The sequence below is a fragment of the Olea europaea genome, chromosome 22 (genome assembly GCF_002742605.1).
Source record: "Olea europaea var. sylvestris chromosome 22, O_europaea_v1, whole genome shotgun sequence".
NCBI lineage: Eukaryota > Viridiplantae > Streptophyta > Magnoliopsida > Lamiales > Oleaceae > Olea > Olea europaea.
The window spans coordinates 6897419-6923987 of NC_036258.1; the positions used below are offsets into that span (position 1 = coordinate 6897419).

Consider the following 26569-nt stretch of genomic DNA (forward strand, 5'->3'; position numbering starts at 1 on the left):
CCATCATTTATTGATTTTACTTCATCCATTTTTGTCAACTTGATTAACTTGATATTATTGCATGAAAAACTCTTAAATTCAACGTCTACAATCAGCGATCGACAACAATTTCGTGGATCTAATCTTCGATAAAAATAAATTTGTCGACTGCAGAGAAAGTCAAGTATGTTATTGCAAAACAATAAGACCGTTATTACCTCTTTGAAAATTATCTTCGAATGACAATGTTCAAAAGGATTTTCGCTTAGCTGATTATGCTGCGATAAAACTTTATAATGGAAAACAAATGGCAGCAACTGAGTTGAATTTATCTATTTTGTGTGGTTAACGCGTCTTTAAACATTTTGGGAAATTTCACTATAAATCACTCATTTACAAGCTCATTTCATGTTGGTCATTCAACCTCAATTTGTTTCAATTTGATCATTCAATTTATATATTGGTCTGATCAATTTGTCAATTCCACCTCTAAGTGTTACTAAATTGTAGGTGCTAAATCCATAGCATCAATTCCCGAAATGTTTTAAAATTGCGAGTCTTCCGTATGGCGAGTGACATCCGCATTACTAACACATGTTATCCATCAAGTCAAAAAATCCATCTGCTAGGTTAAGAAATTCGTCGGTTTTGATAATGGATATAGATGGAACGGTTAAATTGAAATAAAAATATAAGTTAAGCTGATAAAATTGAAATAGTTTGAAGCTTGATGACTAACATGAAATAAACCCATAAGTTGAGTGACCTCAGATGAAATTTCCTCTTCACGCCGTTTCACACATTAAATTGTTGTATTAGCAACCTATGATGACCAGCGAAGTCAATCAAAGTTACCCCAACATATAAATTAAACAAAACAATGATTTAAACTAAAGAAGAATCAAGAATGGAATAAAAATGGCAATAAAGTTAAGAATAAAACTATATGTACAAATAAACTATACGAACAGAGTTACGTATGCACGCCCAAAAAAGAATCGAGAATGGAATAAAAGGACAATAAAAATAAGAATAAAGCTATCGGTACAAATAAACTGTATAGATAGTGTTACAGATGCACGCCAGCATCTGTAGGCCTATTTGAATTAATATGTAGCACGGCCCTAAAAACAATATCGAAACCAAAATAACTCCCCCCCAACCCACCACCCACCAACCAAGTGTGAACAGCTTTATGAAGGTTGTATACATGTGTGTGTGTGGTTGTGTGCCCATATCATATTTTGTATCTACTTGTTAAAAAAGTTATTAATGGATACATCAAAGGGGGTCAGGTTCTGGTTGGCAGTTTCGTCTTTCATGCCATACAATTCAACCATGCAACCTAACCGCGTTTGAATAAAAGCACTCAAAAAAGCATAAACAAATATAAACACTTCTATATAATTCAAATTTCAGAACTTTCTCTTGTAATCAATACTAAAAACCCACTTTTGTGCCATGATTATCTAATTTGATTCAGTTCAAAATAGCCATCATGCATTTAAAAAACTTTTGCTTCATTTTACCTGCAGAATTTGATGAAATCAAAGTGGTTGATCACAAGAAGGTTCATAAAAGATCAACAAAAGAGCCAAAGAATCGCAGCTGTGGCGCTCCGGTGCTTGATTTCTTTCATCAGTTGTTGAAATGGGTGAGTTTCTGTTACCAAGAAGTGCCAAAGAAACGATTTTCTGGCGTGTTCTATGACACGGAAGGTGTGCGGGTATCTGAGAAATTTTGCGGTGAGAATCCGAGGATATTCAGTTATTCTGAATTGTACATAGGTTCTAATGGATTCAGCGAGAATGAAATGCTGGGGAGTGGAGGATTCGGTCGAGTTTTTCGAGCAGTTTTACCTAGCGATGGGATGGTGGTTGCCGTAAAATGCTTGGCGGAGAAAGGGGAACACTTCAAGAAATCATTCATGGCGGAGTTGGTGGCTGTGGCTCATCTCCGCCACCGGAATCTTGTTAAGCTGAGAGGATGGTGTGTTCATGATGACCAGTTATTTCTCGTCTACGATTACATGCCCAATCAGAGTCTTGACAAAGTACTATTTCGAAGGCAAGAGAATGCGGATTCAGTACTACTTCATTGGGAGCGAAGGAAGAAGATAGTCTATGGCTTGGCAGCCGCGCTGAATTACCTCCACGAACAATTGGAGACTCAGATAATACATCGGGATGTGAAGACGAGCAATGTTATGCTCGATTCCCATTTTAATGCACGCCTTGGTGACTTTGGCTTGGCTAGATGGCTAGAGCATGAGGTTGAGTACAAACCGAGGACACCATATAGATCAAAGAACCGACAATTTCGGCTAGCAGAAACCACCAGAATTGGTGGAACTATCGGCTACCTGCCGCCAGAGAGCCTTCAGAAACGAAGCGTTGCCACTGCCAAATCTGATGTATTCAGTTTCGGAATTGTGCTGTTGGAGATCGTTTCAGGAAGACGAGCAGTCGATCTCACATACCCTGATGATCAAATCATCTTGCTTGATTGGATCAGGAGGCTCTCTGATGAGGGGAAACTTCTGCAGGCAGGGGATAATCGACTCCCAGATGGATCCTACAAGCTTGCTGATATGGAGCGTATAATACGCCTCGGGCTTATGTGCACACTTCACGAGCCCCAATCCCGACCGAGCATGAAATGGATTTTGGAAGCTGTCTCTGGCAATATTTATGGTAAATTACCAGACCTTCCATCATTTCAATCCCACCCTCTCTACATCTCCCTGTCATCCCCAACCGACAGTAGCACAAGCAACATGACAACAACACATTCTTCTAGCACCATGAGCACAAAACAGGCATTCTACTCGTCAAATTTTGTCACAGCCAATGGGGAAACCATCTATGTAACTGCTGAATCCGAGACAAGCAATGTCAGCTCTTCTTTTAACAGGTGTCACCAACAAAATACCTTTCCTATGGTTGAAACTCCAAGAGTAATAACCTACGACGAGATTATTTCTGCCACAAACAATTTCTCAGATTCACGAAGAGTAGCTGAAGTCGACTTTGGAACTGCTTACCATGGGTTTCTTGACTGTCACCATATTTTAGTGAAGAGGCTAGGCATGAGAACATGCCCTGCATTGCGGCTGAGATTCTCAAACGAATTCCAAAATTTAGGAAGACTCCGCCACCGGAACCTGGTACAGCTACGTGGATGGTGCACCGAGCAAGGAGAGATGCTTGTCGTGTATGATTACTCGGCAAACCGTCTTTTGAGTCACATCCTTTTCCATCATGATCAAAGAAACAGGCATTCAATCTTGCGTTGGCAGCAACGATACAACATAATCAAGTCACTTGCCTCTGCTATTTACTATCTCCACGAGGAATGGGATGAGCAGGTGATTCACAGAAATATCACATCGTCTGCTGTCATTCTAGATCCAGACTTGAACCCGAGACTCGGCTCTTTTGCTCTTGCCGAGTTCTTGACAAGAAATGAACATGGCCATCACATAGCTGTTGACAAAAACAAATCAGTTCGTGGGATTTTTGGTTACATGTCACCAGAATATATGGATTCTGGCGAAGCAACCACAATGGCTGATGTTTATAGCTTTGGAGTTGTGCTGCTCGAGGTGGTCACTGGACATATGGCAGTTGACTTCCGGCAGCCTGAGGTGCTATTAGTAAAAAGATTACATAAATTTGAGGCACAGAAAAGGCCATATGAAGATATCGTGGACCGGAGGTTAAATGGACAATACGACAATAGTGAACTGGTAAGGCTAGTGAAATTAGGAATGGCATGCACACGTTTGAATCCAGAATTAAGACCAAGCATGAGGCAGATAGTAAGCATACTGGACGGGTATGATCAATGGTTCACGGAAATCAATCAGAAGAAGGAAAGAAAGGAAGAATGGAAACAGAAAAATGCTCCTTCTTTGTGTCTCATCAGAAGAATTCAAGCTCTTGGCATACAATGATTAATGAGTCATACAGGAGTTTTGTGTATAATTGTGTATTGAAATTTAGCAAAGTTATTCATCCGTTTCTGTAATTTAAGTGTTCTTGGTTCAGGTTCTTGGCATACAATGGTTTTGTAAGAGTGATGAATATAATGTTATTTTTGTGTATATTTAGCAAAGAACTCGTGTAAAGGCAAAGATAATATTCCATGTTTATAATATAAAAGTTCTCGAAAGTGAAAAGTATTCAGGACTACGCCGTGAAACAATTTTTCATAAAAACATAACAAATTTAAGTACAAAAGGTGAACTTTTAAATCGACTAAACTGATAGAAGTAACATAGATAAATGTGAAGAAATTATAGAACACATAAACAAACAAATTACAGAAGATAAACACTACAATTGCACTATAGTATTTATACACTACAATTACACTACAGTATTTATATACAATTAACAGTTTAATGCATAAGTCGAACCTCCAGAAAATGTCCCAGTTGAGTTTCTTTGCCATCCTGCACTCCTCTTATTTTTGTATCTAAGTATTATCATCATCAGAGTCGATCCCGATCCATTTAAGGAATGCATATGGAAATTCCCTGAAGCTTATTTTTCCATTCCTATCCAAGTCCATTTCTTCTGCACGTTCAACAGTACCATAAGCCAAGGTCAGCAGGGCTCATTAAAAATGAAACTCTGAATTAAAATGACTACAATTGTGGAAGGCAAAGTCAGTAACCAAAGGTCAAAATCTTAAAGAAGCAAGTAGAGTTAATAACTAAGTCGAGCCCTTGTGATGTGAGAAGGAGATTTCTCCCGAGGAGAAGCCTCATTTAATGCTTTGACCACGTCTTTCTTTTTCAGCTCCTTCACCATTTTTATCAAGAAACAAGAATTCTACAATAGTTGTATTAAAGGTGGCATCAATTTGTTGGCAATTCCATCTTCAATGTCTGCAAAAATTTTGTTGTAATAAATAAACCTGCACTTGACAAGTCCAAATATACATTTCTCAAGACAAAAAGAGTTAATGACTTTGAAACAACTGTAATATCACTGCATATACTGTGTTAGATGAGGTGGAACAATCCTTGAGGAGTTAAATTAGAAATAGAAGAACAATAAACCCGTTGAATTGTACATGTATCACTTCATTATCATTCACGTCGCAGAAATGGAAAAGATCATCGATATCCTCCTCTCTGACATGAAGTTGTAACTTATGCAAGCATTTCTTTAGTTCCTCGTGATCAATAATTCCATTCAAGTCCTCATCAGTATAAAGGCAAATGAAAATAACTATAGAGAACTAATTGTAAGTTTTTCATAATGCTTCGAAAACAAACAAAAAATGACTTTCTCTGTTGTCCTGACTCCCAAAAATTTTGGAATACACCTCTGATCTCTTTCGATCCCTCTATTATCTGAGGAAATTTAAGGATTATGCTATCAATTGATCTGAACTGTTGTTCCCTGAAGAACTTCTCTTAATCTCCAACGATTTCCTTTCGAGCTCAGTATCTAATCTCTTGTGATTGTTTGGCAAACTATGACAGCAGAATAGAACTCCTACTTTATTGGAGAATGACTTCAGAATAGGGCATAGTTCAGATGTTCCTTGGAGATATAATGAACTTGTGTTAATATTAATGTTAAAGAAATCATATTCTACATGTTCAACCACCAAATGGTAATATTAACATTAGAGAACTTTATTACTTAATGTTGCTAACAGCTGAAGTTAGTAGAAATAAGAGGAGAATGATCTTATCATGGAAATAATGTTTGAAAATCGTGAAACCATAGTGTTTCTCGATGAATTCATGCCACATCTAACACAAGTCACTCAGAGCAGAAAACAAGAAATGGATCCACTAACATGTCAATGAAAATATCACAAACCAATACAATTCAATATGCCTGTATCATTTTGAATAGATGTCAAGTGATGAAGAGAATTTTAAAATGTACCCTTCATTTACAGATGAGAGAAACTTACTTCCTAAAATCTTATAAAAAATATCCTGGACTGGGATACAACATTAAACAGATCCAAATTCATATTTTTATTAAGTGACTGTTCGACCCCCTTAAAAATTTTAAATTGTTTGCTACAGTATCATTCTCCATCACATATTCACACAACAAAATATTCAACGCAAACCAATAAAGTTCTTTATTTTTTAACCACACATTCTCCAAAATACTATTCGTAACTCTTTAATTTCCCAAATAATGGGTGACAAACAGGGGCTAAGGAAGATTCGACCTGGCAGCAATAATAGAAGCCAACTTTTGGATTAGTGTCGAGCAAAGCGAACCCCAAATTCCACTTAGCCATTTAGATAGACGTACAAGTAGCAAAAATGTGAAATTCCCCATTGAAATCTAATGAATGTTCACATTCGAAGTTGTGAAATTTTCTCCTTTTACCTCTTGTTGAACTTGATTTCAAAATTGTAAAATTTCCTATAAAATTAAACAGTTCGAGTGCGTGTCCATCTTTACTACAGTTTTTTGTCATACTTCTGCATATTTTAGAGAGATAATTGAAAGCCTGGAGTTTCATCAACTTAACAACTCCACTTCCATTTTATTTACAGAAACTCCGAATAGGTTTAGCTAGAACATTGAAATTTCCAAATTAAATAATAATAAATCTTCAATCCAAGGGCTCAACTTAAGAAAAGAAATATGAAAGATTAAAAAAATGATTTCAGAATCGAATTGGAAACTAATGGAATTGTGAGCTAAATAATCCTAAAATCGCATCACACAATAGTTCAAATGCAGTAACCACCAAAACATTATACAATCTGCAACATTTAAATGATTAAACGCTATTACAAAAATTGCTTAAATGTCAAATATTTGAGCAAAAAGTGAATACGATGTGTGAACAGTGGAGGACATTTAAATGAATACAAACTGAAATGAAATTTCTACATCGTTAAATTTCCGATACCGAAGACGACAAGAGAACCAACAACATTTGGAATTTCTGTTCAGCAGAAATAACAAAAACTTACCTTGTGAATCTTTCATGGCTTTGAGCGATAGAGGCCTGAAAAGAGATAGCTTTCTGATTCGATTTATACGACAGGCACAGAGGGGAAAAAAAATTTAAAATTAAAGAGGGAATTGGGTACTTAAAAATTAATTGATCTGATTTACAATAACATGATCAGGAAATTTCATTTGATGTTCTGAAAGTTTTCTCGATGCTGCGAATGTATGTTTGGGCTTATATTATATCACTAGTTCAATCAATCATATTCGTTTTTATTCATACCACTAAAAAAAATCAGAATTTAGAAAATATATGGAGAATTTGTTTACGTTGTTTCTAGTCTTCATTTGATTCTCATTTTTATCAAAATATTTTTCTTTCTTTTTTTTTATTCACATATTTCTCATTAAAATAAAACTACATGTAAGTCAAAAAAATTTCATTATTTTTCATCCACACATTCTCCATTAATCTACTATTTTAAAAGTTATTCTTTTCATAAAAATGGGTGTCAAACGCCCTCTTAATGTATCGGGTACAAAATACGATGTAAGCGAAATTTCAAATACACTAAATTTTGGATCTCCAATTACACATGGTAATATGGAGAGAAGTTTATGTGAGATGTATTCGCAAAGGAATTGTAGGAACGTTCGAGGTCCCCTACATCAAGGGCTAGAGCAAGTCTGTCATCACACGAAGTCAAAGTTAACTACTTAATTTTATTCAATTACGTTAATTCTTGTAGACTTAATCAATATTCCAATACTTCTTCTTCTTCACTTACCCGAGGTACGTTAAATGTCGGTATATCATTAGAATTAAGTAGATATTTTGCTCACATGTTTATTATTTTAGATTTGAAAGATGCAAAAACTTTTGACATACTTAAGTTTTGGAAAATGAGCCCAATATTCAATTGTTTAACTTTGTAGCAAGTGTTCTACTAACACCTCTAGTATTTACTGTACATTGGAGTCTACTTTTAGTACAGGTGATAGAATTTTATATGATTATAGATCAAGATTTAAAAAGAGATATACTAGAGAGCTTAACGTCTTTAAAGGATTAAAAAGACAGAGAGTTTCGAATTCAAGATAAAGTGGACATATTAATAGCTGACAATCTTCGAGGTCGGAGTTCATCATAATTTGTAAGTTTTGTTTACGTTAATTTTCTTTAATATATCTCACTTTGTAAGAAAAAAAGGGTACACAAAATAACTAATTTGTGTACAATTTTAACTCTGCATGCATTTAAAGTAGTCAAATTTTCAAGCCTGAAAAAAGACGACAGTTTCAAAAAGCTTTTCAAAAAAAAAAAAGGTGTGGCTTGTGGGCCCGCTCTGCTCTACCCATGAACCACTAGAACGAACCCAGAGAGTTTTTTGGACAAGAGCTGAGCTCTGCTTGACCCGTTAGCATCCCTAACCGGACATTGTCATTTTGGAGATACGTGCAATAAATTGGTTCAACAGGACGAACATATCTTGGTGGTGGAGCTTTTGTTTCTTTGATTTCATTACGAATCTGTATGATTGGCCGATGTGAATGGTATTTAGATTTCTAGCACATGCATTCTGGGAATTGCTCTTGATGTCTGCAAACCAAGAGAACATGATCAATATCAGAATGTACAATTTGACTAAGAAAAGGGATTTGATTGAATTTACAAAAAGGTGTTCCCAGTGAATCTGTCAAACCAAGTGAACATGATCAATATCAGAATGTACAATTTGACTAAGCAACGGGATTTGATTGAATTTACAAAAAGGGGTTCCCAGTCAATCTGTTTGCAGAATGTACAAACCACTGATCCGAAAGAGGAAGAGTAAAGAAAATGGAACTAGACCTTGTACTGAAACTAAACTATACTGTGCTATTCATCCAATATTTGACATCGTCCACTCCATCGACCTTGTACTGTTCTCAAGAGGCACCACATCCCCATTACTAAAAATGGGACGTGGTCTTTTCCTCGGTGCAGCATCCTGTGAATTGGAAACTGTAGGAGAAACTTGGCATCCATTCGAGATGAAACTGTGATCATTCGCGATTTTTTTCTCCTTTAACATGGAAACCTCTGATACATGAGGGTCGACCGCCATAATGCCATTGCAGTCATTAACTTTGATTGCCAGCTTTGAGAGTTCTTCCCCAGCAGCTTCTAACCTGGCAGAGGCCACAGTATGATCATCAAGAGCCTTACAAGCTTTCTCGAGGATTGACTGAAGATACTTGGCTTGTGCTTCAATTCGGAGCTGGAGACAACTCTGAACCTGTTTTGTACAGAATTTGGAAAAAGAAACACTTTTGCATCATAGTCAGGTAATGATATTCGAAAATTTATGGAACAAAAGGAGAATTTGAATCTTTCAATTCATAAGATCCATGCTGATATTAGGTGAAAGATTGAATTGAATAATGTTGATTAAAAAGCTTTCTACTAACATGCATCATAAGGTCGGAATCTTTCCCAGCCAGGTGAGAATGATGTGCTCTATTCCAATCCGGAAGCAAAGTCTTTCACAGCCAGTTCACAGGTGTTTGTAAAAGACCGGGATTCCAAAATTTATACTCCATTACCTTTTATTTTGTTTTGTTCTTGTTATAGGTATTCTTATAATTAACTTATTTCCTTGCTTTAGCCTGAAGTTAGAAAATTAATGGTATCAGTATATTTTGATTTATCTTAGCTTGAGTTATCTAAAATCTGAAGATAAACTTCTGTCCACGGTATAAAGAGGAAATTAGCTGATCTAACAGTCAAGATAAAGTCTACCAACAAAATTAACGACTACAAATCATTGGGAATATCACTAATCAAATGCTTGCCAGAGGGGGGAGAATCCTACCTCCAGCTGCTCATGCAGTCTTCTTTGAACTTCCATCTGAACTCGCAAAGCCTCAGTAACCTGGTAACTGCTGGTAACAACAAGAATAACAAATAAACTTCATATAGAAAGAATGGTAAGTGCTGGTTAAGAAATTGCTGAGAAATAGATATACTCGTTTATATCTTGTGCCATCATTCTTGATGAAGTTGACATAGATGAACCCATATCCTGATTTTCAGCGACGCAAGATGCTGCAACCAAATAAAATAAAAACGAATAAATCAGAATCTCAAATAGTAACTACAATTCACGAAGACAGTAAATAAAACACTCCCCTGAAGCATTAGTTCCCCTGCATTCTCATGTTCCCCGTATATCAATAAAAACAATCAGACTATGGTTTTCCAAGACAGTGGAGTCAAGTTCATTCAGATGGTCGAGAAAATAAATTTTTGCTGCCCATGAAATATTTATAACCAGCATTCGATTTTCATCTTACACAGATTCTAAAAATCCTTAGGTCCAAGGCCCTCTGGCTAACAGTCCAAACTTTGAATAAGATAAATGGAGGATTCTCTGGTAGCATCATGTACCTTAATTTTATCGACTTTACTCGCTGGATAAGCATAATGAATTTATATATCTACCAACTCAACAAGGAAAACATGCTGAACAACAAGTGCATTATGCATATGCAGGGAATGTGACAAAAGTTCAGTACACAGAGAGCTTCTGTGAGTACCTTCTTTCAAGTTATCAGTTTCCTCCTTGTTTCCTTGCTTACCCAAACGGTACTTCTGAAATATTAAATACAGAGAAATTATACTTGTGTATAAAGCAAGCCATGTTTTCGAGAATCAAATAGAAAAGAGAAGCTCAATTTTTCTGTCTTTCTTGGAGATTTGATTGGATCATCAGGTAGGATATTGTGAAATAGCACACCTGAAGATGTGACTTAAGGTGATACAAAGTCAAGCCTTTTACACCCATTGTTCTCATAATCGTCTTTGGTGTTGCTTCTGTAATGCAAGTCCGGAAAGAAAGTTAAATTAGCTCAATAATCCAAAAATTAAAAATAGCTATATTTGAACCTGCAGAGATTGGTCCTGGAATAATACTCAGAAAGCGAAGGAATGAGAATGTAAAACCAAGATGATTCATATAAACAATCTTTTTCCTCCATAAATCTATTTCTGACAAGATCTGAGGGAATACTGGAAAGCATTGGATAACGAAGTAGGGCAGTGCTCCATGTGTTTTAACAGTATTCGGGTAAATAAAATATTAACTCTTGAGTGCTATTATCAAGTAGCGCCAGGCTTGGAAACTGTAAGTCAGGCCCCCTTCGCTGGCGAAGCCAAGTCAATTTCGGGCCACCAAACCCTGAAAGACTCTACCGAGACAAAGATAGGCTGTAGAGGAGGCAGGGGAAGTCTGTTTCGGTATCAATCCCTAAAAAACTTTCCACATTTCATTTGCTTTCCTTTCACATCGTCAACCAAGGCCCTTTCGTGTCACGATTTTGATTGAAATTATTATTGCTTACACGTGAGGCTTATTGTGTCAACATTTACACAATTTATTCCCCCTCAAAGAACTTAAGATTGTTACACCTCATTTTATATTAGTCAAAAGTCAAGATTATTTATCCAAAGTCAAAGGTTCGACTAGTCAAAGTCAAAGCCAAACAGGGACTTAAATGAAATAAATCATTTTATTGGGGTTTATTTTTCAAATTGACAATATATGAGGGTTTAAGATGGATACAATTTAAAGTTGGGGATGTACTTACCTATTATTGGAAGTTAAATGACTAGATTTTATATCAAATGAAAGATAAGGGACTTCCTTTGCAAAAGCTCACTAACTTGGCCATTTTAAACCCATTTTTCATTTACATACACAGAAAGCTGAGGAACTAATTGACATGGCAAAAAATGATGGAAAGAAAGGAATAAAAAGGAGAAAGAAGAAAGGAAGAATGGGAAAAGGTAAGAAGAAGAAGCCAATGTTTTAAAAGCTTACATGGACATCATCCCGGAAAAGGAAAAGGGTCAAGGGTCAAACAGTCGAACCGGGGTTGACCTGGAGTCGAATCAGATATCAAAATTAAATAAATAAATACTACAATAAACTATAAAATATTATAAAAACAACAATTTTTTAAATTTTAGTATCAATAATTCAAAGTAAATATAAATCAATATTTGTCAATTAGATTTATTATCCTATAATTTATTCTAAAACATCAAAAACTAACAATTAATGTGTTTAAAATAATTTGCTTTGTTCAAATTGAAATTATTTCTACTTTGGGGGCCAAAATTTGTTTAACAGAAAGAAGAAAGTGAACAATTATTAAATATATAAATTGCAAAAGATTACAAAACTTATCCCACATCAAAAGTTGAAGAAAACTTTATATGAATCTTATCTTTTAAGGTAAAATTGGACTTGTCAATGCTTGAGCCCATTTATCAAAGTAATTTTATTTTTAAAAAAAAAAACCTTGTTAACGGGTAAAAATAGTGATCAATTTTCTGGTTTCTGGTTAAAATGGTCGGTTCAACGGGTCATTTATCGATTTTTTTCATTTCCAATTAACATATTAGGACTGGACCGGACCGAATATGAGATCGTTTCCCAATTTTTCCAATTGAACGAGCCGGTCCGGTCCGATTTTCAAAACATTGGAAGAAGCTTGAGTTCAATTTATCTATTTTCTTCAAGAAATAAAAATAATAATTTATATTGAATTTTCTAGGGTTCTAAGTAGTTAGTTTAATTTTCAGATTAAGTAGAAGGAGTATAATTTCTTATTCAAGTTGCCTGATTGATAAATTTCCAGTTGAATCAAGGTAAGCAATTCTACCGAACCCTAGAATTTTAAATGGATTATTGAGTAAAGATAGTTTGTGGAAATGTTATGATGATGAAATACTCACTTGAAAACATGAATTTATGGAACATGATGAAAATTAAATTTGTTGAATTATAGTTACTAGATTTCACTAGATTGGAAGGTGTAATTATTTTTATGATTGGGATGAAGGTAAATTTGGATATAATACATATTTGTGAAGGTATTAGAAAGTAGAATTAGCTCTAGTTAATTAAAGGAAAATTTGGAGAATTTATTCAAGTATCGAGAAACTTAGTGTAAGTATTATATCATTAGATATTTGGTAGTGATTAAATTGGTTATTTTGTATCGTATTTCAAGTGGTGACGAAGAGATTAGAAAAGCTTAACGACCACCGTAGTCTGTAATTTGTACTGTGTGAGTGGAAAAACTTATTTTCGGAATAAAGTGGATTTTATCGGTTCTTTTTAAAGTTAAATTCAATTCAGATAAATCATTTCGTTGACATGTTATATTATTATGTTTAAATGTGTCTAAAGTTAATTGTAAAACCATCAGAAAATACCTAGGTGATTTTACTTGTTCTAAACTGGTGTTAATGTGTTTTCACAGTGTGACCAATTATGGTGATTTTACCAGCTCTGCACTATTGTGAATATGTTTCCATAGTATATGACCAGATTATAGCATTTAGGCAGCTCTGTACGCATATAACCAGAACTTCAGAATTGAATAGCATTACCTTGTACATCGATTTTCACCGATACATAAGTATGGTTTTTCCGAGTACCTTTTTGGCGTGATACCTTGTGGTTTATTCAGAATAAAGGGTAAAGAATTTTATGATTCCATTATGCTTTAATCTTAAAAGTATTATCAGATTTCAAACATTCTTAAAATTATAATAGTTTAAAAGTTTTCAGAAAGTTTGCATAAATGAAAAAAGTATATTTATTTGCGAAATATCCACCCACTAAGTTACAAGCTCATATATTGTCACCCTTTTTCTTATGAGATAGTAGCTAAGTTGAGCGGTATTAGAGCCTCTCAATCCATCGAGTTAAGCCACACGTTATTATTATTTGTATGACTCACTTTGTTAGTTTATATAGTTCATATTTCTTTTAGGATACATACATCTTTTGTTAGAAAAGTTAATTTATAATTCATATATCCATATCATGAGCTCGCTATTTTAAATTACATGTACAGGTTTGAGAAAATTGATTATTGTTCAAATGGTTTTAGACCACATTACAAAAGAAACTGTCAAAATTTTTATAAAAATATGTCAATTAAAGTAGGTTACAGTTGCCTTGATGGCGGGTCCGGTACTTAATTGATATCTACCACCGACGCACGTCACGTGTTGGGTCCATTATGGTGATTTGGGAGGAGTCGTGTCAATTGGTATCAACTTCTCTTCTCAAACTAGACTAATGAAAAGAAGGAATTAGGATCATCGAGATCAATCCAAAAAGATGCACTTCCTCCTGGATGGGATGTAACAAAAGTCCCATGGGCTAGAGGGCAACATAGACTGTAATTGGATAAACTTACCACTTCAGTCTTCAGCTATATGTATAGCCCTTAGTACTGCATAAAAATAATTATCCCTTTCAATCTTGTGAAACCAGCAACCAACATTACAACCAATTTAATTTACATCTTGTTTCTTAAATTCATCCTTTCATGTGAGTAATTCCATAACATAATTATTTTTACAAACTATCTTTACTTAATAACACAATTAAAAATTCTAAGGTTTACTCAATAAATATTACTTACCTTGATGTAAATATTATTCAAAACTCAAATAAAAAAAATTGGCTTGAAATCATGGTCCTACCACTTAATCTGAAAATTATGCCAACCAATTAAAACCTAGATATTTAACATAACTAATACCATAAAACATATTCTTCTTTACTTAAGAAATGAAGAATTTAAACTCAAGCTTTTCTTCATTCCTCCTTTCTTTTCTCCTTTTCTTTCTTCTTTTCTCTCTTTTCTTTCCCACCATTTCTCTGTCTCTGTTGTGTGAAAAAATGAGTAATATAGGTTCAATTAGTGCTATTTAGCGGAGCACTAAATCACAATTTACAAGGAAGTTCTTCATCCTTCATTTGATATAAAATCAAGTCATTAAGCTTCCAATAATAGGTAAGTGCATTCCCAACTTTATATTGTATCCATCTTGAACCCTCGTATATTGTCAATTATAACTAATTTTATACTAGTCAAAAGCCAAGATTATTTATTCAAAACCAAAGGTTCAACTAGTCAAAGTGAAATTCAAATAGGGACATAAATGGAATAGGTTATTTTATTGTGGATTTTTTTACATTTAATAATATATGAGGACTTAAGATAGATACAATTTCAAATTAGGGATGTACTTACCTATTATTGAAAGTTAAATGACTAGATTTTATATCAAATGAAAGATGAAAGAATTCCACTACAAATGCTCCACTAACTTGGCCATTTTAAACTCATTTTTCATTTATATACACACGGAAAGCTGAGGAATCAATACAGAGGGTAGAAAACGATGGAAAGAAAGGAAGAAAAAGGAGAAAGAAAAGAAGAGAGGAAGAAGAGAAAAAGGTAAGAAGAAGAAGTAAGTGTTCATTTCTTGAAGCTTGAGTTCAATTTATCCATTTTCTTCAAGTGATAAAAGAATAATTTATGTTGACTTTTCTAAGGTTCTAAGTAGTTGGTTTAATTTTCAGATTAAGTGGAAGGAGTATAATTTCTTGTTCAAGTTGCTTGATTGATAAATTTCCAGCTGAATCAAGGTAAACAATTCTAATGAACCCTAGAATTTTTAATTGGGTTCTTAAGTAAGAATACTTAGTGGAACTGATTTTGATGATAAAATACTCAAATAAAAGCATGAAATTATGGAACAAGATGAAAATTAAATTGGTTGAATTATGGCTACTAGTTTTCACTAGATTGGAAGATATAATTATTTTTATGTTTGTGATGACGGTAAATTTGGATATATTACATATTTGTGCACATATTAGCTCCAATTGATTAAAGAAAATTTTTTAGAATTTATTCAAGTATCGAGAAACTTAGTTTAAGTATTATATCATTAGATACTAACGGTTTCTTGAATTGGTAGTTGTTGAATTGGTTATCTTGTATCGTATTTCATGTGGTGATGAAGAGATTGGAAAAGCTTACGACCATCCTCATCTGTAGCTTATATTGTGTGAGTGGAAAAACTTATTTTTCAAAAATAAGTATTCACTGAATTTAAAGTCACTTATTTTACAAAGTTGAGTTGATAGTATAATTTTTAGAATAAAATGAATTTTATAATCAGTTGTTTTAAAGTTAAATTCAATTCAATCAAATATTTTCATTAGCATGTTATATTTGTATTACATATTTCAGCATAGCTAAAGTTAATTTAAAAACCACAAGAAATTACCGAGCTGATTTTATCTGCTCTGCACTAATGTGAATGCATCTCAACAATATATGACCAATCATAGTGATTTTACCTATTATGCACAACTGTGAATGTGTTTCCATAGTATATGACTAAATTATAGCCTTTTGGACAACTCTACGATCGTATGACCAGAATTTCAGAATTGAATAGCATTGCCATTTACATCGATATTCATCAATGCATGAGTATGTTTATTCTGGGCATCTTTTTGGTGCGATTTTTCAGTATTATATAGCTTATCAAATTTTGGACAACAAAATTAAGTTTATTCAGGTTACAGAATAAAGATTTCAGCTTATAATATTGAAAAAGGATATTTTTACTCATACTATGGATGTCAGATTTACTATATCCGTTATACCTTACAGTGGTTTATTCAAATAAAGAGTAAAGAATTTTATGATTCCATTATACTCTAATCTTAAAAGTATTATCAGATTTCAAACATTCTTAAAGTTATAATAGTATGGCCCCGTTTGGCCCCCATTCTCTTTCATTTTTTCTCTCTTATTTTCAGCCACACAATCTTTCATAAAATAATATTACACGTAAATCGAAAATTTTTTATTCTTTTTCAACCATACATTCTTCAAAAAATACTATTCCAACCATTAAAATTTGGAAAAAAAAATAGAGGCCAAACGGGAGCTATAAGAGTTTTCAGAAATTTGCATAAACGGAAAAAGTATACTTATTTGCAAAACATCCACTCACTGAGTTACAAGCTCATATTTTGTCACCCTTTTTCTTATCAGATAGTAGCTAAGTTGAGCTGTGTTAAAGCCTGTCAATCCACCGAGTTGAGCCACACGTTATATTAATTGTATGACTCACTTTCTTAATTTATATAGTTCAAACTTCTTTTAGGTACATGCATCTTTTGTCAGAAAAATTAATTTGTAATTCATGTATCCATATCATAGGCTCGTTACCTATTTGGTATCTTTAGTGCATTTGGAGACTTTTGTTTGTAAATAATAGTAAATGTCGATTTGCCAGTATTTTATTTTGAATAGTTTGTGTTTTGAGGGGCAAATGTACCCATTTTAAATTTATATACGGGTTTGAGAAAATTGATTATTGTTCATGTGGTTTTAATCCATATTACAAAGGAAACTCAGTCAAAAGTTTTATAAAAAGATGTCACAGTCAAAGTTGCTTTGGTGGTGGGTCAAGCACTTAGCTGACATCTACCATCGACGCACATCACATATCGGGTCCATAAGGATGATTTGGGACAGATCATGTCAATTGCTTGGGATGAAAGTAATTTCGATAAATTAGATACTAGTGAAGGGATTAATAGGTAGAATTAGCTTCAAGTGATTAAAGGAATTGGGGAATTTATTCAACTATCGAGAATTTAGTTTATGTATTCCATCATTAGATATTGATAACCCTGAGAGGTAACTCAGTGGTCAAGACTTGTGTTTGCTCTTCAATGGTCACCAATTAGAGTCCCCTCAGGGCCACTGAGGTGAGTACCCGGCTGTAAACTCCAGAGCCCCGTAGAATTAGTCGAAGTACTCTTAAACTGACCCAAATACCCATGGTCATCAGAAAAAGGTATTCCATCATTAGATATTAAGGGTTTCTTGATTTGGTAGCGGTTAAATTGATTATTTTGTACTATATTTTAGGCGGTAACAAAAAGATTTAAAAACTTATCGACCTTCATAGCCTACAGCTTGTCTTGAGTGAGTTGAAATACTTATTTTTCAAAATTAAATATTTATTAAATTTATATTAGATCGGAAACTTACTTATTTCATATAATTGATTTAACAGCTTGATTTTTGAATAAAAAGGATTTTAAAATTAGTTCTTTTAAAAGTTAAATTCAGTTCAAATAAATCCTTTCATTGCCATGTTATATTAGCATGTTTCAACGTATCTAAAGTTATTTTTAAAACCATTAAAAAGTACTGTGTGATTTTACCTTCTCTACATTGGTGTGAATGTGTTTTTACAGTTTATGACCATTATGGTAATTTTACTATCTCTACATTATTTGGAATGTATTTCCATAGTATATAACCAGATTATAATCTTCGGGCAGCTCTGACCGCGTATGACTAGAATTTCAAAATTATAGATTTTGCAGTGTACTTCGATATTCATCAATACATAAGTATGGTTATTCTACTAAATTTTAACTCGACTGTCATAGAGAACTTAGTCGTGCTGGATGAGTTCACTAATCAATCAACATCAAATAAAGATAGATTGGAGCTACTCCTCTTAACAAGGTTAACTTTGAAAATGGAACCTAAAGCCTAATATACAAGTCATCCACTGAGGCAAGTTTATTCAGTTGGGGCGAAGGTCTCTGGCAATTTTTGTTTTCAACAACAATAAAATTAAATCATTAAATAATGGCGATAATCTGAATCAAAACAAGTAGGTGGATTATACAAATCATGATGAATAATCAGGTAGAAATTACTTCGGACAGATGGGGCTTTATCTCCAAAAGGTTGGTTAGCAGAAACATTTAAACATTAACATCACCCCAGAGATTATAAACAAATATTTGGAGTACAAAGCTGTTGATAAAGAGTAGTTCAGGATGTATTATAACCTAAACTTGAAGATTGAAAATTTTATGAATTTGATTAAAAATCTACCAATAGATTTTAATATAAAACTGCATCTACTTGATATGAGATCACAAAACAAAACAAAATGAAGAAAGCACCTTAACTGGTCAATTTTCAGGGGTAAAAAACGAAAATGATTATGATCAATGAATACGATTTTCTATGGAGAAGATATTAGATAAATGGACTTGAACATATCAAATCGAGATGAGATAACTAAAATTTGAATAGGAACCATGTGATATTCATTAGCCTGAAATAATAATGACTGATTATCAAAAATCATGGTATACACACAATAAGTGAAGAAACAATTTGAATAATAAAAAATCAAAGCTATCATCTTTATTATAATAACAAAACTATCAATAATAACAATAGACTCTGATTTTACGTAATAAAAATGAAATAAAATAGAGAAGCACATGGTTGATCATAATTGAGTTTAGTGGAGTTAAGTAGAATTAATTCAAACTTAATTGCACCAAAAAGTCAAATCCAATTAATTAGCATATAGCAATAAAAAAAAAATTTAAAACACATTTGCAGAAGCAAAAATCATTTGCAGATAAATTCGTCATCCCCATCAAAAAACCCACCAATTCTTTTAACAAATTATATTTCAGAACCCATTCAAGAATAGGTGTTTAATAAATAAAAAAAAATCTTTTAACCATAACCGGACCACAACTTTTCCCTACTTTGCTCCAAGAATTCATTTTCCACTTGAAAAATCTCACAACAAAGCTCTCAAACAGTTCAAATTTTCCTGTAAATTTCATACTCAGCCAGTATATCCAGTCCCATGAAATCAAATACTACGCCAGAACATGACTTCAGATTCAAGTTCCATGAACCCAAAAAGTCAACCCCACGGTCAACTTGAAAGAGATGAATTGAAAGCATTTGATATAATCAATGGTTAGAACTCAGACCCCAAAGAACTCAATATTAGATTTTTTACATACATATATAAATATAGAGAGGGGAAAGGGAATGGGGAATGGGGACTCACTATCAGGACCACCAAGCTGAGTGACAGCATCGACAAATCTTTCATGGAGCTCAGTAGTCCAGCGCAGTCTGGGCTTGGGATCAGAGGTGAGAACAAGGCAGGCATCCCCAGGCAAATTGGTGCCATCTGAGGGCCCCTGGAATTCTCCTCCATGCCCACCTAATGGCAGAGAGTGGTTCGGCATTGAAGAATACATTTTTCAACAAAATAATCACCACGAAGAATGAATTTTTCTTCGCAGTGTATGAATGAAGTGGGTCTAAAGGCCCTGAATGCGGTGATAGAGGACCAGTTTACGTTTTTCAGGAATGGTGTTTTTGAGCAAATGAGGTTGCTTGAGATGAGAGAGAAAACACGTACTGTGAGGGTAAGAACAGAAGTAGGACAGCGATGTCTTTTGTGTCTCGGCATTTGAGTCTCTCTATATGTATAGGTGCAGTATAGTGGGGCTAGCGTGTGAGAGACTGCGCGAGAGAGAATCTTGTTTGGTAGTGATTAAAATTCAGTACAGTGGGGCTAGCTTGTGAGAGACTGCGCAAGAGAGAATCTTGTTTGGTAGTGATTAAAATTTATTAACTAATTTAACTTAAGTTAATAAATTTTAATCACATATTTTGCTCTTGTTTGGGTCACATTATTTTTCATAAAAATGTAATTTTAAATAATGGATTGATGAAAAATGTGTGATTAAAAAATAATAAAAAGTTTTAAATTTACGTGTAATATTATTTATTGAAGAATGTGTAGTGGAAATAATATAAAATTACTATTTAAGAATGTATTTTTTCAAATAATGTGGGTCAAACATGGCTTTTATAAAATCCACGTTATATAACCACATATTTTATTAATTTTTATTAAAATTTACTAAAAGTCTAATTTTAATCCTCCACCAAATATGGGCAATATTTTTTTTGGGATAAATTACGCAATAAGTGTGACACTATGTCTCGATGACATATCGTTCCTCATATAGTTGGACATACACTTGGAAATGAAATATTAGGATTAGAAAGAAGCTGAACAAATTGTACATTTGGGGATAGATCTTTATAAGTAGTAGCTTCTTGCATCTTTCTCAACAACCAGCTCTATCTCAGTGCACAATTTAACTGTACGTGGGTGAGATGAGTGAATTGGTAGCTATGTTTTTAGGACTAAAATTGGGATGCATTATTGGGGTTTAAGAAGTTTATGAGCTGTGGAAGTCACGTTTCACATATTGTGATTTTGGTGAATTGATGATTTGGCTAAATTATAAATTTTTTAATGATCGTAACTTGTCATGTGAGTTTTCTGTACGATACGTCAACAACGAAGGGACACGAAATCTAAGAATGATGGATGGAATGCAATGTTTTAAAGATGAGTGACTATTGGAAAGTATTTTGAAGTTTAATAAGTAAATTGTGACCAAATATACGTTGATAAGTAATGAAACAGTAGTTTGGCGGATTGTAATTTTTTTTAACGACTGTAACTTGACTTGATATATTAGTTAGTCATGCTAGCAAATCAGGTAACAGAATTTTGAGGATAATAGATGAAAAACAAAAGGACAGTTTAGTGAACATTGTAAAGTACTTCGAAGTTCAGTGAATAAATCATGACCATGATATAAGTTAGATGATTATTGAAACATTTAACTCTCATTGGAGCCACTATAAATTACCTAAATTATTTCATTTTCTATCTTGTTGGATCTTTCAATGTCATTGTGCAAAAAGTTCATACCTTTCATCCTTTGATATTTTTACCCTTAATTTCACATTTTCATTGCAAAAATGGTCTTTTTCATCTAATTTCTCAATAAAATGTAAAATAACAAATATGCCCTTTATTTAGGCCGCGTTTGCTTCCCCTTTTTTGGCTAAAAAAGAAAAAATATGACTGTTATCCATCACATCAAACCATCATGTTTGACTTTCTCTCTCTTGTGAGTCTCGTAATGACTATATTTTTCATTATCATTCTTATAAGAATGTGAATCAATTGGGGGGCTTAAACAAAAAAAATAAAATAAAATTTAAAGAACAAATTGTAATTATACTTCAAAACTTTTTAAAAAATTATAAATGAGTCCAAATAAATTATTAAAATATTAATTATCAAAAAAGGTCCATACTTTCTGATATTATTGAACAAAATCTTCCTACCTTTTGTTTTTTGGAATTTTCAAACTCATTTTCACATTTCATTGCGAAAATCATCATTTCATCAATTTTTTCAACAAAAGGTTGTAAAATAACAATTATACCCCCTATTTTAAGCCCCCGTTTGACCCCATTTTCTGCGAAATAAAAATAGGTGGAATAAATTTTTTTGAAAAATGAGTTGTTGAAAAAGAAGGAAAATTTTCGATTTAAGTGTAATATTATTTTATAAAAGATTGTGTGATTGAAAATAGAAGAGAGAAAAATAAAATGTAATGAAATAAAAATTAATAGAGGTCAAACGGGGGCTAAATAAGATAATAATAAAGAAAAGAAAAATAAATGACAAATTGTAACTATACTTCTAAATTTTTCAAAAAGTACAAATAAATTTTAAAAAAATAATAAAAAAAATAAAAAATAAATCACTTTTTTTTTAATTATTTATCCATTCTACCATGGCTTGCATTGCGTATTGTCATTTTACTCCTGATAATTTCTCACCCAACCTTATCCTTTTTTCCACTGCTTCATAATTAAAAGTCAAAACTATCTTTTGACCTAGTAGTGAGTGTTGACATTTGGGGATGGATATTCTTTAGAGTCATAATTAGGCCCTATTCAGCGCGGAGCCAAAAAATGATATTAAGATGGGCTAATATTTAAAAAATTTCACATGAACTCGCTTCGTAAGAGACTAAATTCATAACATTCACGTAAAAGAGTGTACACCACTCAATGAAATAAAAGAACTCTAGATATTTTCACCCTAATATGTTCCATTAAATCGTTTTATATTTTCTTATCAAATAAAATAGACACTTACATTAAAAATATAAACTAACCGAATCATGATTGGAATAAGCAAAGGATACATATCTACCAATGTAAAACAAAAAAATTATTCAATGAATACTATTCTAAATAAATTTGACCAATAGTATTTTCAAATAACTGAAAGTTTTTGCCAAAACACGCAATTAATAATACATCACTATATGTTATTGTCCCAAAATATTATTTGGTATTGACAACAATCTTCTGTATCACTTCATTTCATAGTGAGCGAGGAATCACTTCTAAGAAGAAAAATCAACTAAGAATAATGAGGGTCTAAAGAAATTAGATTTAATTTATGTCCATACTTTGCTCAGTTTCAAAAATATAATTATATAGATTAATCTATAAATAAAAAAATTTTCTTTTTATTGACAAGATCAAATCTAAAGCATATTATTTATTTTGACAATAACATCTACTTCATGGCCAAAATAATTGATTCTTTCTTATAAGTATAAATAGGTAATATATGAAAATATATGTAAAAATAAAAAACTAATTACTTTTAAACTTAGCAATACATGTACTGTATAGTGACTCTAACTATTCAAATAAGTAATTTTTAAATCTTATCAATACAAATTTTATATTATAAAATTTACTTAATTACTATAAGTAAATTTAGTCAAACACGCATTAAATAAAATACCTAATTTAAAAATTAATATTCACGTTTCATAAATGTCATGAAAATAGTATTTAATAATCGTAACCTCTTCGACAAAAATTGATTAATTAAGCATCGAGTTTAGGTTAAAATTCAAACTAGCGTTGGGCTAACACAAATATTTGAACCTAAATTTAACAATTTTTTCTTAATTATACATATGGGCCGAGGCATCCCAACCCCCTACCTACACTCATGGCTCTGTTTGTCATCCATTATTTTAAGAATTAAAGAGTTTTGAAAAGTTCTTTTTGAAAAATATGTGGTTAAAAAGTACAAAAAATTTATTGATTTGTGTGTAAAATATTTTATTGTGTGAATGTATGGTGAAAAATGATACTGTAGTAAACAACTTAAAATTTTAAAGGATGTCAATCGATGCTCAGTCTTCCAAGCACAAATATTAAAATAACAAAGGTTCTCCTCCCGCTGCCAAAAAATCGATTTCCTGCAAGAAACAGGATCAGAAAATAGTGACATGTTTCTACAATTTTTAAACATGCTTTTTCGAAATGAATATATAATTCAAAATGGCAGGCATATATATCTGTAATATACATTGTATTATGCAAGCATTCGAATTATTTTTTGTGACAACACAAATTCAGCGCTCATGACATGTGATTTTATTCTCTATAGGATAATTTAAGGCGAGTTCAATACTTTTCATAATTATTATCAAGTTGGGGTAAAATATTGCTGCTCTAAATTAATAGAAAATAATATGTTGAACTTTAGCTTTTGACTTTAACTCTCGGACAAGAATTTTAAATGATTTCTTAGAATTAGTAGTTTAAACAATCAAAATAGAATTTTGCCTAATGCACAGGGTTTGTACAGAATACTCACATGCTTGATGGGTGGGTGGGCGTGGGTGATTATTTAAAAAAAAAAATCCCTTACCTCCTTGCATTGTGAGTATTCTGTACAGACGCCTGTACGGCAAACAGAGTCCATCAAAATATGAAATGCAACTATACTTAAAAGTTAGTTAGTCATTTGATTTAAATAAAAATCGTTTTTTTACTTTAAAAAACCATGTATAGAAGAAAGAAAACTCGTTCAGAAAATATTGAAGAATATGCAGTGACAATTTGCTTTCAAACAAGAAGTCTTACAAGTTTCCAAGTATGGTGAAAGCCCCTTTAAGGGGAAGTTGAGAATGAAAGGGTTTAAATCTAAAATGTTTGATGGGATTAAAATTAAATTTTTATTAAATGTTAATAAAAATTGATGAAATGTATAATTAAAAAATTGTGAGATTCATAAAATATGTTGTGAAAATGAATTGTTGATTTTTACTAGGTCTAGACCAAAAAGTAAAAAATGACCAAACTAATCAAATCGAACTAGCTCGGGTAAGTTTGTCACAAATAATTGGTTTAGTTTGATTTTTATTTTATAAATAAAACCATGGTGAGTCAGTTCAGCCATAATTTGAAACCTCAAACAGCGGGTGAACCGAATTGACCCAACCTACTTGTATGTTTACTTGTTTTTTAAGAAAAATAAAATCTCAAGATAAGCTCTCATCTCATAGCTATATATCGGTTCTCCCCAATTTATGATATTGTGAGTATTTAATAGCACTGAGAATTTCTTTTCACAAACTCATTATATTATATTCCGTCTTTTTTTCTACCCGGACAATCAAGCTACATAATGTACAACAAAAAGTAACAAAATTCTTAAGTTTTTCTGTTGATCAATCTCTATTAACTTAATTTTATTTGTTAGTCAATAATTCTTATAATATAAAGTTATTTAATAATTTTAGTTCTTGTAATCTAAGTGTGTCCGAAACCCGGACAATTTTTTTCTTTAAAAAAAAAAATCAATTTCAACTAAAAGTCCAAACTTGGTTCGGTTTGATTTAAAAGCTAGAGTGAGTTGGTTTTGGTTGAAAATTCATCCAAACTAGCTAATTTGATTTTGGTTTCGAATTAGAGTTGAACCGGCCTAAACCAAACCGTGGCCAAGCTTAATTTTAACTTAGATTAAAATCTTAATTTTAATCGTTTTAATCAGTACCAAAATAGGATTACTCGCTTTTTAATCCAAATTGTCACATTTAATTCACATAACTTGAAAAATGAGAGGTTGTTGCAAACCTAAAATCTAAATTTTAATCGGTACCAAACAGGATTTCTCACTTTTTTTTGTTTTATATATTTTGTCATATTTAATCCACCTAACTTGAAAATGAGAGGTTGTTGCAAACCTGTTTAGGCTCCATGCTATCCAACTTAAATTCTTTACGAGGAAAAAAATAGAACATTCTTATGAAAAATAATTTTTCCAGTTTTACTCTGCTCTAACCATTGGTATTTAAAAAGTTCATCTATTGAGTAGTTGATATCCTTTTTTCCTTAGGAAGTATAGTTGTTGTGTTGTGCAAGCATATTAATATTGACGTATGTATTGTACGAATTTCATAGGTGTATAGAAAGATTGAAAATGCGCATTAAGTCAAAAAATACTACTAAAGAGGAAAATGCATATTGGGTTGACGTATTTGAAACGTCGTTTAATATCATTACAACTCGTTCAAGATGCGTATTAATGCATTTGATGTAGACAATTAATTCCCTAAATTTGAACTAGTCATATGATGGACTTTTTATACCTTTTTGAAACAGATCGATCAACTCAAAAGATAAATATAGATCATATTGAGTGTCGTATGGTCCACTTTGAATCGCTAAAATTGGGTCACACCTCTAAAAGTACCAGTTAGTGATGATGAAAGATTGATAAAATATTCCGAGTGATTGATATAAGTTTCTATAAAACAAAATTAAACTAAAAACTACATCAATTGATAATTGTTAATAAATACTACAACTTCGATCTTATTCTCATTGGTGCTTTTAACGTCCGAAGACCCATGGATCACACTTCTCACAATTCATAATTGTGGGCTATAGCCCCCCGGAGCATAGTTCAGTGATGCAAAGGATAAGAGTGAGGTTATCTCACGTTTTGCTGGCAGTCGCAGTGTGGGATTCGATTTCTGAGACTTGGAATTAGACTCATTGTAGACGCAGTGTACAGACAGCTCTTGTTCCTTGACCTGTTGGGGCGCATCCCATGATTTACCTCCCTCACAAAGCTCTACGAGTGAAGCGGTGGGGGCTCTCAAGATTGGGGTTCAACCATAATTGTGGGCTATAATTATTGAGGTCAACTTGTG

General features: G+C 32.7%; 2 protein-coding genes and 1 long non-coding RNA gene across 5 annotated transcripts; 1 reads left to right on the top strand and 2 right to left on the bottom strand.

Moving 5' to 3' along the window:
* The first annotated feature begins 1216 nt into the window (after positions 1-1216).
* Positions 1217-4098, top strand: LOC111371573 (receptor like protein kinase S.2). The gene has a single exon (XM_022993634.1). The coding sequence runs from the start codon at positions 1478-1480 to the stop codon at positions 3932-3934; it is 2457 nt and encodes an 818-aa protein (XP_022849402.1). The 5' UTR covers positions 1217-1477; the 3' UTR covers positions 3935-4098.
* Positions 4099-4237: 139 nt separating this feature from the next.
* Positions 4238-7185, bottom strand: LOC111371574. Its single transcript, XR_002698607.1, has 3 exons — positions 6950-7185; positions 4700-4873; positions 4238-4559 (listed from the first exon to the last, which is right to left on the bottom strand). It is a non-coding gene; the product is annotated as an uncharacterized LOC111371574 (long non-coding RNA).
* A 1014-nt stretch (positions 7186-8199) lies between these two features.
* LOC111371575 (protein PHR1-LIKE 3-like) lies at positions 8200-20011 on the bottom strand. 3 transcript variants are annotated; one of them, XM_022993636.1, is made up of 7 exons: positions 19717-19912; positions 10709-10785; positions 10509-10563; positions 9939-10017; positions 9785-9854; positions 8782-9208; positions 8200-8529 (listed from the first exon to the last, which is right to left on the bottom strand). In XM_022993636.1, the coding sequence occupies exons 1-6, from the start codon at positions 19910-19912 to the stop codon at positions 8813-8815; spliced, it is 873 nt and encodes a 290-aa protein (XP_022849404.1). In that variant the 3' UTR covers positions 8200-8529; positions 8782-8812. The 3 variants fall into 3 exon arrangements, with proteins under 3 accessions (XP_022849404.1, XP_022849405.1, XP_022849403.1); XM_022993637.1 differs by lacking the exon at positions 8200-8529 and having other exon boundaries at positions 8570-9208; positions 9785-9851; positions 19717-20011; XM_022993635.1 differs by lacking the exon at positions 8200-8529 and having other exon boundaries at positions 8570-9208.
* Between the last annotated feature and the right edge of the window lie 6558 nt (positions 20012-26569).